Source organism: Pinus tabuliformis, chromosome J, assembly GCF_031772625.1.
Source record: "Pinus tabuliformis cultivar Carrire ecotype Pingquan chromosome J, CPIR1, whole genome shotgun sequence".
NCBI classification, from domain to species: Eukaryota; Viridiplantae; Streptophyta; class Pinopsida; order Pinales; family Pinaceae; genus Pinus; species Pinus tabuliformis.
In genome coordinates, this window is record NC_142295.1 from 511,601,827 (window position 1) to 511,616,054 (window position 14,228).

The following is a 14,228-nucleotide window of genomic DNA, read 5'->3' on the forward strand; positions in this document are numbered from 1 at the left end:
ATAGGGAAACCTTTCTGTTAAAGTTTCATCTAGAAGAAAATGATCAATTCTCATAGCTTCCATTGAGTCCCCCATGTGCCTATTTCTATAGGTAAGCTTATTTTTTATGAGATCTAATTCAAAAATTTTATGATCTTCAAAATGATGTGTTAGAGAACTTTTGAGGTCTAAAATGGGCCTCCTAAGAAAAATGTACAACCAAAATAAACTTGATAAGAACCAATATGATTCAAGATGATGATGTCAACCATGGGGGATGATTCACCATTTTTGGGGTAAAAAAGTTAAAAGATTAAAAAATAAGAAAATAATAAAACTATTTTTTCAACTAGTATTTTCAACTTAGCTCCCTACGCTTTTACTCCAATTTTGATCCGAAGTACTCATTGGATGCAAAATTTAATTCTTCATCCAAGGAGTACCCATGTTACATAACTTTTTATGGACCCTACTACACAAAAAAATGAGAAATACATGAAAAAACGTGATTGCAATCACGTTTTTCATGTATTTATCATTTGTATTCTAGCAGGGTCCATCGAAAGTATGCAACATGGGTACTCACTGGATGAGGAATCAAATTCTGCATCCAACAAGTGTACCTGCTTGAAATTTGAGTGAACCTATAAGGAGATAAGTTGAAAATATGAGTTGAAAAAGTAGTTTTTTCTTTTTTCCCTCTAAAATTTGATGATGTAATCTAATATTATTTTATTATTTCCACTATTATTTTATAATTTCCTTAGGAGGCCCATTTTAGACCTCAAAATTCCCTAATGATGGAAGCATTCCACCAGCGAATCCACATGAGCATGAACTCCGCATATTTCAGAGGCCCCTAGAGAAAAATTTGGATTATCGTCAATAATGAGATTATCTGCATTCATATATGATTTCCTCATCAACCCATCCCAGAAAAAGGGTGTATCTTGACATGGACCATAAATATCAAATGCCTTAATATCGTAGCCCAATTCCACCAAAAGAAATTCAACTCTTAGCAACATATTAGAATCCTAAAGGCATAACTTTTGGTATATTTTAGGTTTAGGCCAATGGATAGGCTCCCAAACCTTCCTTTTTCATTAGAGGCAATGAAAAAACGCTTAAGAAAAAGAGATTCCAAAGCTTTCTAAACATATACCCCATCTCCCAAGGTTTCTTGCAAAAAAATGACATCCAAATTTACAAAATTCACCAAACTCCTCAGGGCCAATTTTTTTATGGGCTTTCTAGGCCCTTGCAATTTAAGGAAAGAAAAATCATAGGGATTTAAGATTTGGAGCTCCACCTCTGTAAGAACCTCAATAATTTACCTCTATTTACTTACAAAAACATCTAGATTGACATTATGCTCGGCTCTGGATGAAGGATTTCATACCCCTTGTTTGGCCAACAATCTTGACTAGGGAAGATTTACCCAAACGCCCAATTCCATTGAGAGAGTCTCCCCTAGCAAGGAGAGGGTGAATATTATAGCACGAAGAGGGGGGTCCAAGACTCATGGAAACAGTTGGAAGAAGCTAGAATCAAGGAGGAGCATGTGGGAAAGGAAGAGTGGACAAGGAAAGTGGGAATGATGATAAAGGGAGGGGGTGAGATATCATATACTTAGAATCAAAAGTCAAAATACCACTTCCAACATCAAGAGTTTAAAAAAAATAAGTCAAATTATTAACCAAGGGGGGATTAGAGCATTTACCTGGCATAGAGGAACCTAGCAGAGATGACACACCATCTTGTGATCCTAGAGGCTTTTTTAGTGCCAAAGAAACATGTCCCACTCCACCTTCATTGACTAAATTATATTAGAAGAGGGATCCTCCTCTATTTGGCATCCTTTCTCCTCATGAGAAACCCCATGAAAAGCCCCCTTCTTGAAACCATGATGACCATATCTTCCTATGCATGGGATAGGGAATTCCTTCAAAACATGCCCAGGGTTGTGGCAATGATGACATTGGAAAGGAAAAACTTCATAATTCATGGTCTAACAATGAGAGTAGCCCTTGTGGCTAATATTCAATTCGTCTAGAAATCCTTCACGAGGATTCAAATTTACCAAAACCCTTGTGATGGTTTTCCTTCAATGCACTTGAAATGACATGTCTACCTCTAGAAAAGTTCCCAACTTATTTTCAATCCTCTGGAACACATCCAAGGTCCACAACTAGGGTGGTATGCCTGACATTCTCACCCAAACCATGATATCCACCACCTTTTCCCTACTTGCATCAAATAGGGGATTCCATTTCTTCTAGACCAAAGGTGTAGAATTAATACTTCAATTTGTAACAATAATCATATTTTCCACCTCTGATGACGAAAATTTGAACATAAACCATCAATGGGAGACAAATTATACTAATCAAAGAGGTCGATTCTTGAAACCCTCACCATTATTTTTCGAACCATTTTTGCAAAAACATAGACGAGAAGTATCTCCTTATCACTTTGCCAACCAAAACCTTATCAGATGTGTCCATTACCTCCTCCAATGACATTTCCACTCAAAGAACCAAATCCTTCTCCCCATCCTTAACATTTTAACCTTTCTATTTCTTTTTTGTGCGCCCTAAGCTTGAGGGATCTCTAGGATCAATTAATGAGTCTATGGTTTTTTCTTTACCATTATTTCCTTCAGTGCTATCTACACTCCATTATGATGCTCAGAAGAAAATGAAGGGGATGAGTTCACTGCAAAAGGAACACCAATAGTAAACCCAAGGGGGCACAAAGATAGACCACTAGAAGGCTGATGGACACTTCCTTACCCAAACCCTTTCAAAATTCCCCTCCTCCATCCTTTCCATTGACTACCCCCAACTAGATTTGTGATGGTAAAACCGAAAACAGCTCATATTCAAGAAAATCCAAAAACCTTAGAGAGGGACCATCCTCTAACATTTTTTCCTGGAGAAGAGCCAAAAAATGGTAAGCCTTCAACCATCCCTTCCAAGACATTTTCCCTTGGCAAGCTTAGACACACCGACAACTGTGAAGCCTCCAATGAGCCTCCATGTGGAAAACTTAGATTTTCTTATGTGCCACATGCATTCAAACCACCTTTCGAAGTTGTTGTAGAGTTGTATCAATGCTCCTCTCCATGCCAAATAGATACCATCTCCACTAGTTGCATATGAATGACCCATTTTAATCTTTCCTTTGTAAATTAGTTTATTTATTTGTTTTTTTCATTGACCCACATTTTTCAACTTATTCATTTTCATCTTTAGTTTATTTAAATATTCTTAAATAGTCTCATCTCATGTATTCTCCAACTAATATACTTTATTAGTTTACATCATATTGATGTTCTATGTGTTTCCCTCTAATTATTGCAATATCTTCATCAATAAATTTATTCTTAAGAGTGGCGTTTAATATCTTTTTTTTTGTTAACTAGAGGAATTGACAACTAGGTGTGTCTCCTACTTATGTGATACAAGGTTGATTCCAACCGCTACCACTATAACCACTAGGTGTCCCTGATTTCCCATACCATGGACATGGGTAAATAAGGGATTAAACTAGTGATCTTTACATAAGGAGTGTTTGAGCAATACACACTGTCACCAATTAGTCTACACCCTAGGGATTGAGTTGGGTTGAATACCTTACCAATTATGCCTCAATCCCTTTTAGATTTCCTCCTCCGTACCCCTTTTCCATAATTCACATGTTATTTCACTAGTTATTGATAAGGCTCCAAAGATATTGATACCTTATAATTTCAATGAGAGAAACTCTCAAATTAGCATATCCTTTACCATAATATATTGGTACATTTATGATTTGTCATCCCCAAGACATTAAAACTTAAGTTTCATATTGAACACTAAGTTTTTCATCATACACTTCAAATATGAATATATCTCAAAATAATTTATTCACTTTGAAGAATTATCTCATGTTAATCATAACTTATATGACAAATATATGTCCATTTCAAACCCCAAAAGTATTATAAAATTGTGACAATTAATTGAAAAGTCATAATTTTTTTATTCAATCTATAAACAATTGACTTGCTTATTGTAGGAAAACTTTAAATATATTAGAGAGTATCCACCATAAAAATTCCAAGATAAACCCTAAACACCAATTGATAACAAATAATTCATTATGAACAACACAAGAATATAGAGTGAAGAACCCTTAAGATAGGGTAATGCCACCAAATACTCCTTCTGAGAGGAATTATTTCACAAGTCATGCTTGCTACAAGACACATGAATTCAACACAACTCCAATACGATGATACTAAAGTGTATGTATACTTCCCCATGAGTATTTCTAGGGGCATATGTCAAATACCCCTTACTATTACGTCATTTCCCTTCAATTAAAGAATGGGCTTATTATGGCCACATTACCTTCATTATTCATTTGGGTTCCTTCCTATGTACCTCATATCATCCTCCCTAGGTACATTACAATTATAGTAAAACCTCATCGCTTAGGACATGACTAATTCATTGTAATCTCATACTGCAACTTCGAATGAAAACAACCAGGTTTCGTAAATCTCCAATACTGAAAAATGAATCTTTGACTCCTCTTAGACCTCTACAAGTGTTCAAGAATGTTTGAATACATATGTCACATGCATTTTACCAATTCAATGTAACTGTTAATTTTTCTTTTAATAAGTGACAACTAATTCCCCTAAAAACATAAAAATACTTAAATTTAATGCAATAATTAAGAACAAATTAAAATTTGAATTCTAGAAATTATAATAATGAAACCTACTAAGAATACAAATATATTAGTTTAAAGCAAAATAGAATAGAAGGGATTGATACGGCACCTTTAAAGAAAGGGTTTTGAATAAAAATTGTCCAATGAAATTAGTACTCAATTTTTATCGAAATTGTTTAATTTAATAGAAACCTTATCCCCATGAGAGGACAAATAAAATTATATGGATTAATATTGTAATTATTCATAATGTCATGAACAAAACTTCATACAATAGGAATCATTCTCTTTAAAAGAAAATCTTCTTCAAAACAACATGCAAGTCACCTTACAAAAATATATTTATGCATAGAAAATTTGATAGCCAAACTTAAAAATTAAAATTAAAAAATCATAATTTTAATATTATATAAATATTATATTTTAAAAATATTTATAAGTAATTATTAAGTTTATTAAAATATAAAATAATTTGTCAAGTCTTATTAGCACAACTAGTTGAGGATGAGTCTCATTAACAAGGCAACCTATGATCAAACCTCACGAAGGTTGTTACGCCCGTGCTAGGGGAAGAGACATGCTAAAATCCAGTCAGCTTAGGGCTGGTGTGGACCAAGCCAAGTACGATCTCCAAGTGAATTTTACGACTTAGATGCCCCTAAATCATAATTTCTCAAACTATAAGTCAAATTTGAAAAATACAAACAACTTGACAAACAAAAAAAATAAAATCAACCTAAACCAATTGAAAAAATACTAAACATCTCATATCTTCATGTTTGAGAAATTACGAACATGAGAGTCTTCATTATAAACCGTAAGGTTTCAAAATGCTCTAAATGTCTCCCTAATTGTATGGAAGTATGGGATTTCTATGGTGTATCAAGGCTCAACGCCAAGGTTTAGGAAAAACTGCATTATGTGAATCAATCAAGATTCGAGGCAAGGGGATGTAAATACTTATTGATTTAGAAGGATTTGGTATTATTGTTTTTTTTTAATATTAAAAATCCAAAAATTAAAGAGGGAGAGATAATGTTTTTTAAATATCATAATATAAAGATATTACTCGATTTTTGAATTTGGAAATTTTTTTGTAAAAATAAATAAATAAAATTTAATTTAATATAAAAAATAAATAAAAACAAATCTAAAATTATTGATATCGATCATACATTTACAATAAAAAATGAAATAACTCACTCTTTAATAAATGCATCTGCTTCCTAGTAAAGTAATCTTTTGTTTTTGACTTCTAAATTCTAATACGTGTATGCTTTCAATGATAATACATTGAAATAAAATAAATATATGTTAAATTTCATACCTTATTTTGATGGACTTTAATCTCCTGGAGCATCATGTCATTCTACATTTCACACAATAATTTTAGAGTTCAGTTAATTTATAAAAATAACCGAGACATTTAATTTAATGAGATGTTATTGAAATGGTATATATTATATTATAAAAAATGAAAAAATATATTTTGTTTCATTAAAATAGTTCAAAATTAATTCATTAAAATCTTAACTGTTTGGAATGTGAGTAGAAAAATTGTATAATGCAATTATTGAGAAGAGTACCTTCTTTGATCGTACTTGATCTATTCCCTTCTGGAGACGACTCTCTAATTGATTCAAGTATCCAAATGTCATCGGATCGAATCCCTCTCCCATTAAATATCTGTAAATATTTTATCATTACACAAATTAAAATGTAAAATCAATGCACATGTATGTAACTCCAATCTTTATTTTTCTTGGAAAAAAGAAAATTCTAATTTATTTTTATATTTTTGACAAAAATATCTAATTTTAACACACATATTGATATAGAATAACACAGAAATAAAGATTGAAGATGTGTTGCAGAGCTAGAATAACTAGTATCTGCGCCTTTATCACTCTCTTTACGTTTCAACATCTTAATATTAAGCAAATTCACATCCTTTGGTCACTTCTTAATGGTAATGGGGATTTACTTCTTTCTGATGTCTTCTTAATGAGGGTAACAGTCTACGAGGTTTTCCGTGTTCGACTGCGTGGACGACATTATAACTTTCTTGCAGTGTGAGATATATATTGATCTGTATGTTTATAGACCTTTTTTTCTCACTTTGTCAGACGACCTGATGCCTATGTGGGCTGATATCCTTTCAGTGGCATGCCCACCTCGCAATCGAGGGGAGGGATCTTGTCTGATTCATGAGCAGTTGTCTATAACGCGATTTTTTGAAAGTTTTTTTGGCGGGTTTTTTCCGTCGAAATCCGGCAGGAATTTATTGGAATCGTAAGTTTGATAGCTAGTTTTTGCACAATGAAAGCGTCCCAGGGGTTTTCGAGGGTGCTGAATCCAAATATGCAGTTAAAAAACCATTTTAACTGCAAGAAATCAAGATTTAACCTCAATTTCTTCCGCCAGATTCCGTCACCAGAATCTCCAAAAAATCGTATTATAGACAACTCCATTCTTAATAATCTTTCATCATTTCTAGGCCATGCAAGGAATTTGGTTTTAGATTGTGTAACAGGTGGTGGACTTGCTTGGGGTGTTGTTGTTGCTTTCGCTGTGAAGGGTAGACACTTTGGCTTCAGCTGTTTGTGGCTGTTGGGATCCCTGGATGATCCCTCCTGGGCAGATTGGTGCAACCGGGCTGCAGACGGGTTGGACTGCTGGCCAGTGCTCGAAACACTACTGACCGGATTTCGGCGAAATTTGAATTTCCCGATGGGTGGAGCTGGTGGAACAACTAATATATGTGATATGGATTGCTTTATAGGGATCCTTGACTGTTGATTTATGACATTCCTGACCACTGGAGATTGTGCTCTTGGTGTCTAGATCAGAAAATTTATTCCTTATAGCCTCTCTCCTTTTTTATTCCTTCTTCACGCAACGTTACGGCGGCGGCTGCCTCGTTCTGCGGTATGCCGGTGTGTTGTGGCGTGGGTGTATCCCACTACGCCTGAAGGCCGAGATCCCGATACATTCCATATGGTACGGTTTGGGACGACATCGCCTGTTGTTTGACCTACCCCCCTACATATGCACCTTTATGACTGGGATAATTACCGTGCCTACTTAGATTGGGGAAGGTGCCCTCATTATTATTTACACCCATACCTTGACAACATGTCTATATCGGATCCACTGGCTTCAGACACATCGGCCCACGAAGCATATATACGCGCCACGCTGGAGGCGGAATGGAAACACGATGGGGGAACCAGGGTGGATCTGGGTGGTGGGCCTGATGACTCCAACACTTAGCACATGGTGGGGAAGCCGAATGATACGCCAGGTGGGGGACATGCGCTTCCCCATACACATGGGGGACTCCACCGCGACAACAAAGATAACAGGATCCAAAAACATAATCGGACTATCAATATTACCACCCTGGCGCCAATTTTATGTTTTGGCCATGATGTTTTGATTGATCAAGTAAACAGCCTACATAAGCGAGCTTTAGTTGGTAAATGGCATTTTACTTAAGTGGAGGAAGGAGATATGCAGGGCTGGGTGGAGACAAAATGGCAGACACTTCTGGGTTATATTTCTTCGATGGTCAGTGTCGTGAATGGTTGGTACAACTTTCATTCTCTGAGCGAGCAAGATTTGGAGAAGGTCAAGGCACTGCCATGGATCAAGGGGCAGGGTTTCCTGGCATTACACTCATGGTATATTGGTTTCAATCCACTAAAGGAGATGCCAAAAAACACACTGATATGGATCAAATTAACTTGTTTCCTGATTGAATTCTGGACTCAGCAGGTATTCATGGATATAGGGAATGCCATCAGGAAATTTCTATATGTTGACCTGCAGTGTCTGGGGGCTCGCGATAAAATAATTGCATGGATTTTGATAGAAAAATATTACATGGGAGGTTTTCCAGACCATATGAGTTGTTCTGGGAAGGCACACATCTGATACAAAGGTTGGATTTCTGGGGGGATTCCTTTTAGATGTCTCATCTGCCATCTCACGGGCCACCTCATGGAACAGTGCCCTCACCGGATGGGTGGTAGTCATAAGATACACAGAAAGGCATTGCATGGTGTGAAGGAAAAGATTGGCAAACAGATCACTTATTCTGCTACCGACCAGAATGCAATGAGGAAAGCGGATGACATGCATCATGGCACAGGTACCCCTCCATTTCATTTACCAAACCCATCCACTGTTTTTTGTCCAAATTATTGTGATAATACTACCCCGATAGAGGTACCTTCCTCTCCCTGGACGACCAATGGATCTGGATTGCCTACTGTTGATGACTCTGCTCTATTTACGGTGGATAAAACCTTCCATCCTCACTGTGTAGTCTCGCCTACACTGGGGAATCCTCCTGACCCTCTGACGATGTATGATGACATCTCTCCGACACACATTACATATATCCCTGCGCTCCCTCCCCCCCTCCAGTCACAACTTTCCCCGGTGACTGGGCCTCGAACTCTTACGCCTACCTCACCCATTTCATCCCCTATAAACTCGGTGGATAGTGATATTGACTTCTTACTTAATAAGAAGACCCTAGACCTACGTACTCTCACTATTCACAAGCCTCATAAATCCCCATCTCCCCACATCAGCCCTACCTCGGTCGGTAACGTCACTGTCTGCCGAAAACAAAGCAGAGATAATCGACATTTCAGGGGACGTCCACGGCCCCTCCCTTTCAATCTATCTGATCCCCATGCACTTGTTGATGTTCCCATTGCAACTTCCTGTCACCCTCGGGCCCTTAGAGAAAATGAGCCCGCACCAGGGATGACATGAACTTCATCCTTTCTATGAATATCTAGGGTTTGGGGGCTGCACACAAATTTCTAGCCCTCAAGGAATTTTTTCTTACATCACGACCCTACATCATTCTTCTACAGGAAACTATGCATTTGGCTCAACAAGTTATTATATACTTCAGAAAGATGCTCCCCGACTGGCATATGGCGGCGACGGATGTTGCGGACCTCTCGGGGGGCCTTGTGGCTCTATGGGACCTGAGATGGGTCTATATGAAGGCATACTCGTGTTTTGCAGGTATTTTATTAGCAGGAAAAACCAGAGGACTTCTGGGGCAAGTACATATTTTGAATATATATGCACCATATAAGGACAAGAATACCTTCTGGGAACATCTAGCAGAATCAGGGGTCTTGACACTGGATTCCCTTATCATGGTGGGGGATTTAAATTGTACTATTGGGATGAATGAGATTTGGGGGAGTTTTGGAAAAGTAGATGTCATTGCTGAACAAATAAAGGATATTATTGTTGATTTCAATGTTGTAGATATCTGCCCAACAAAGATCGCCCCTACTTGGGATAATGGTAGGACTGGGGATGACTATGTCACCAAAAGACCAGACAAATTTTTGGTACAAAAGCAACTGATTGAGCGATTCGGATATATGCAATCTGGGGTTATAAACAATTATATTTCAGACCACAGGCCCATTACTCTTCAATGGAGGCAGGATGATCACAGACAAGGGATGTCGTTTAGATTTAACCGGGTATGGCTGGAGGACCCAGAATTTGACACTTTGGTAAAGGATTTCTAGAATAAATACAAGATGCATAACACCTCTCCTATGGTGAATATGCTGGAAAAACTACAGGCTCTCAAAGACGTGGTTAAGGGATGGGATAAGAAGAAGAAATCCCAAATGAAAAAAGAACTTGTTGAGATTATCGCAGAATTGGACAAACTGAGCATTCATTTACAAAAAGGCAATCCCTCGGAGACTCTGCGGATGGTTATAAATACACTGGAAAAAAGAAGGAAAAATATACTACATATACAAGAGGCAACGTGGCATCTAAAGAGCAAAGCCATATGGATCCAAGAGGGAGATAGGAATACAAAATTTTTCCACAGATATGCCAACCACAAAAGGAAGATCAATTCCATATGGGAGATGATTAACTTTGAGGAGAACCGATATACTCTCAACAGGATATACAGGAAGAAGCAGTAAAACATTTTGACAAAGCATACAGTTGCAGAGAAGTGGATTGTGCTGAAGACCAGATTTGGGGAGTGGGTCTATACCCCACCATGTTTGATGATGAAGCAAATGAGGCACTAAACAAAAATGTCACGAGGGAGGAAATATTGAAATTACTCAATTCCTTCAAAACGGATAAGTGTCGGGGGCCAAATGGGTGGACTGTAGAGATTTTTACACATTTCTATGACATCATGCAAGAAGATCTCCTGGCGATGGTGGAAGAGTCGAGGCTTAGGGGATATATACATCCATATATCAATTCGACCTACATTGCCCTCATACCAAAAAGGAGATTCACGGGATCCTTCATGGACTATCATTGCATATCTCTGTGCAATCTTATTTATAAGATTATATCCAAGACTATTGCATGTAGGATTAAACAAACTCTATCAAAATACATATCTCCTGAATAGTTTGGCTTTCTACATAATAGATAGATCCATGATGTTATAGCTACTGCTCAGGAATGTCTGCGTACTATACACAAAAAAAAACTAAATGTCGTTGTTATGAAAGTGGACTTAAAGAAGGAATATGACTACTTAGACTAGGGTTATCTAAGGATGGTTTTACATAGAATTGGCTTGCAGGCCAGGAACATAGAATGGATCATGGTGTGCATAAAAAATGTTCAATATGCTTTCATTATAAATGGAAACCCAACTCGATATTTCGAGGCGGGCAGCGGGCTCAGGCAAGGATGTTCCCTTTCCCCACTTTTATTCATATTAGCAATGGATGGGCTCAGCCTACATATAAAAAGAGTTGTGACGAAGGGAAGTTTCAGCGCTTTTGTTCTGGGACAGAACATCAGTATATCACACAATTTTTTCGTGGACAATGTGCTTATTATGGGTATGATCCATAGAATTTCCTGGTTGACTTTATTTCATATCTTTCATAAGTTCAGGAATTCCACTAGACTTCTCATGAATCATCATAAGTCTATTATTCTATATTGCATGGGTGATATGACAGATATTACATATATCCAAACATTGTTTGGGGTGGTGGCCGATAGTTTGGTTGGAGGTATGAAATACATCGGGTTTCATATCAAACCCAACAAATACAGGGTAAATCACTAGATGTGGCTAGTGGACCATTTCTACAAAAAATTATCTGGGTGGGAGTACTGATATCTAACACTTGGAGGGCGCATTACTCTCACCCAATCGATGATTACATAGTTGGGGTTATATTGGTCCCATCTATACCTCCTCCCTGGTACCATTATCACCAGTCTTAATAGGATCATGGAAAAATTCATTTTCTCTGGGCCGATCACTGCACATAAGTACCACCTCGCTAATTTGGCATCCATTACTCTCCCAAAAAGGCTGGGCAGTTGGGGGAATTCTGGATTTGAAGCGTTTTGGATGGGCCCTGCTGCATAAAACTCTATGGAGGGGTATTTTCGAGGTGGTCATATGGGCGGATATTATAAGACACAAATATATTAAAGACAAATACTTTACTATATGGATGTGTGGGGAGCGCATTGGGGTTCATATGGGGTCATCTATCTAGCTCAACTTAAATAAAATTAGACAAAGATTTCTACACAACATATGCTGGATATTTGGTACCAGACATAAAATTCTAAGTGGCCCGGATTGACTATTGGGTATGGGACGGGATATAAACCTCTCATATGGGCTCATACAATGCATAAATGAAATGGGCATATTCTTTTGGAATCAAGCCATAAGGTAGTGGCAGGGTGATACTCCTATTTGGATGGGGTCGAGGGAGATGGGCTTAGCAGGGCCGATGGCACGGAAATGGGAGCAGATCAGGTCCAAAATAAAATTGGTTGGATTTTGTAGGGAGGCAGAGGGTGATCAGATTAGATGACATGGGAAAATGAAGGGAGGTGATGTGGAGGTGGTGTACTGTTACAAAACTTTCTGTTGTGAGGAACTACACAAGCTCGAGGTATGAGGGTTTTATATGTATTGGAAAACTAAAATTCCTATTAAGATCATTTTATTTCTTTGGCTTGTTTGGAAAAACAAGAACTTGACGTGGAACAATCTACAAAAGAGGAACTGGCAGGGGCCTGGTATATGTGCTTTATGTAGGGAGGTGGCGGAAAACAATGTACATCTTTTTCTACAATGCCCCATCACTACACTGATCTGGAGGAACATCGGGGGACATATTCGTTTCCATTGTAATCCATTTGATAACATTGTTGACTATTTGTACCGGAGGAGTATACAAACCCCCATGTGGAGGAACATCCCTTTGGCTCTATTTTTGGAAATATGGAGATGGAAAAATGGCATTATATTTGAAAATAATATGGGAAATGAGACTACTGTCACTGATCTTATTTTGGGTTGGTATTCTTTTTCAATCTCAAACAATATCGGACCTAAGAGGACGACAAATAGGAAGACAGGTCCCAGGATTACCTACCCGGCTGGTTTCTTTGATGGTGTGGCACAAGGGGGCATATGTGGTTGTGGTTTCTAGATCATCATTTCCAAGGAACATGAATATTGGGTTCATTGGGGAGCCAGTAGAGGCACTAATACGGAGGTGGAGGCTGTGGCATTGTGGGGACTACTTTGGTTCACTAATTTCCTGGACATCCCCACAATTCACATTTATGGGGACTCACAGACTATCATCGACCATGTTCGGGGAAACACAAGAATTAGACAACCACAACTACATGGATGGCTCAGACAAATTGAGACCTGTTGGACACCTTATCCTCTATGGGTTAGTGTGGAAGCAAAATAGACTAAGGAAGTCCAAGAGACCTTGGGATGTGGAACCCAACGGTCACACCATGTATTATAAATGTATATCATTTGTTAATAAAAAATGTACTCTCATGTTTTATCTTTCATACTCTTTCTGCCATGTGTGTGTTTAACATGGTATCAGAGCAGGCATATTCCTGCCCTGCATAATTACTTTGAGCCATTTGTTTTATGGCCTTTCTGTGCAGGTCATTTCTGCCATCACTTCTGCATTTCATGAATATTTTCTCAGCTAAATTCTAGCTACAACCTCTGTCATTTCTCCAGCGCCATTTTTGGCCTCCCTCTTTAATTTGTAACTCCTATTCTGCCTATTTTGCAGAATTCACATCTCTGCTCTGACATGGTATAATATAATATGCTGCCCATCCTCCAAATCAGTTTCCCATATAATACGTTGCCCATCTAACAGAATTCAGTTTCCAATATATACGCTTCTCCTTTCTCTAATACGCAGCCAGCGTTCATATAATCTGTGGTATCTGTCATATACGTTTTACTCTCTCTGAAATGGTCCGCCCTCCAAACCGTTATGCTCGGTGAAATCGTTGGTCTGACTTGCTGGAATGGAATTGATGGTGGTCTGACTCTGTCCCTCTACCAATTTTCCTGGATCACTCAATGCCGATGTTACACTGGCTAAGATTAGTTTCTTGCTCCCCTTTTGGACGTTTGCGCGCCATCCCACACATGTTTTAGTTAAGTCACAATTATTGTTATC

At 37.9% G+C, this 14,228-nt stretch overlaps 1 protein-coding gene across 2 annotated transcripts in view; it reads right to left on the reverse strand.

Moving 5' to 3' along the window:
- The window catches only part of LOC149228007 (agamous-like MADS-box protein AGL11), a 598,309-nt gene that overhangs the window by 241,334 nt on the left and 342,747 nt on the right, over window positions 1–14,228 (reverse strand). For both annotated transcript variants that reach the window (XM_089375616.1, XM_089375617.1), the window contains exons 4-5: window positions 6,291–6,390; window positions 6,032–6,073 (exon numbers count right to left, since the gene is read on the reverse strand). In XM_089375616.1, the coding sequence (XP_089231742.1) occupies window positions 6,032–6,073; window positions 6,291–6,390 (142 nt within the window). The remainder of the gene's footprint in view (window positions 1–6,031; window positions 6,074–6,290; window positions 6,391–14,228) is intronic.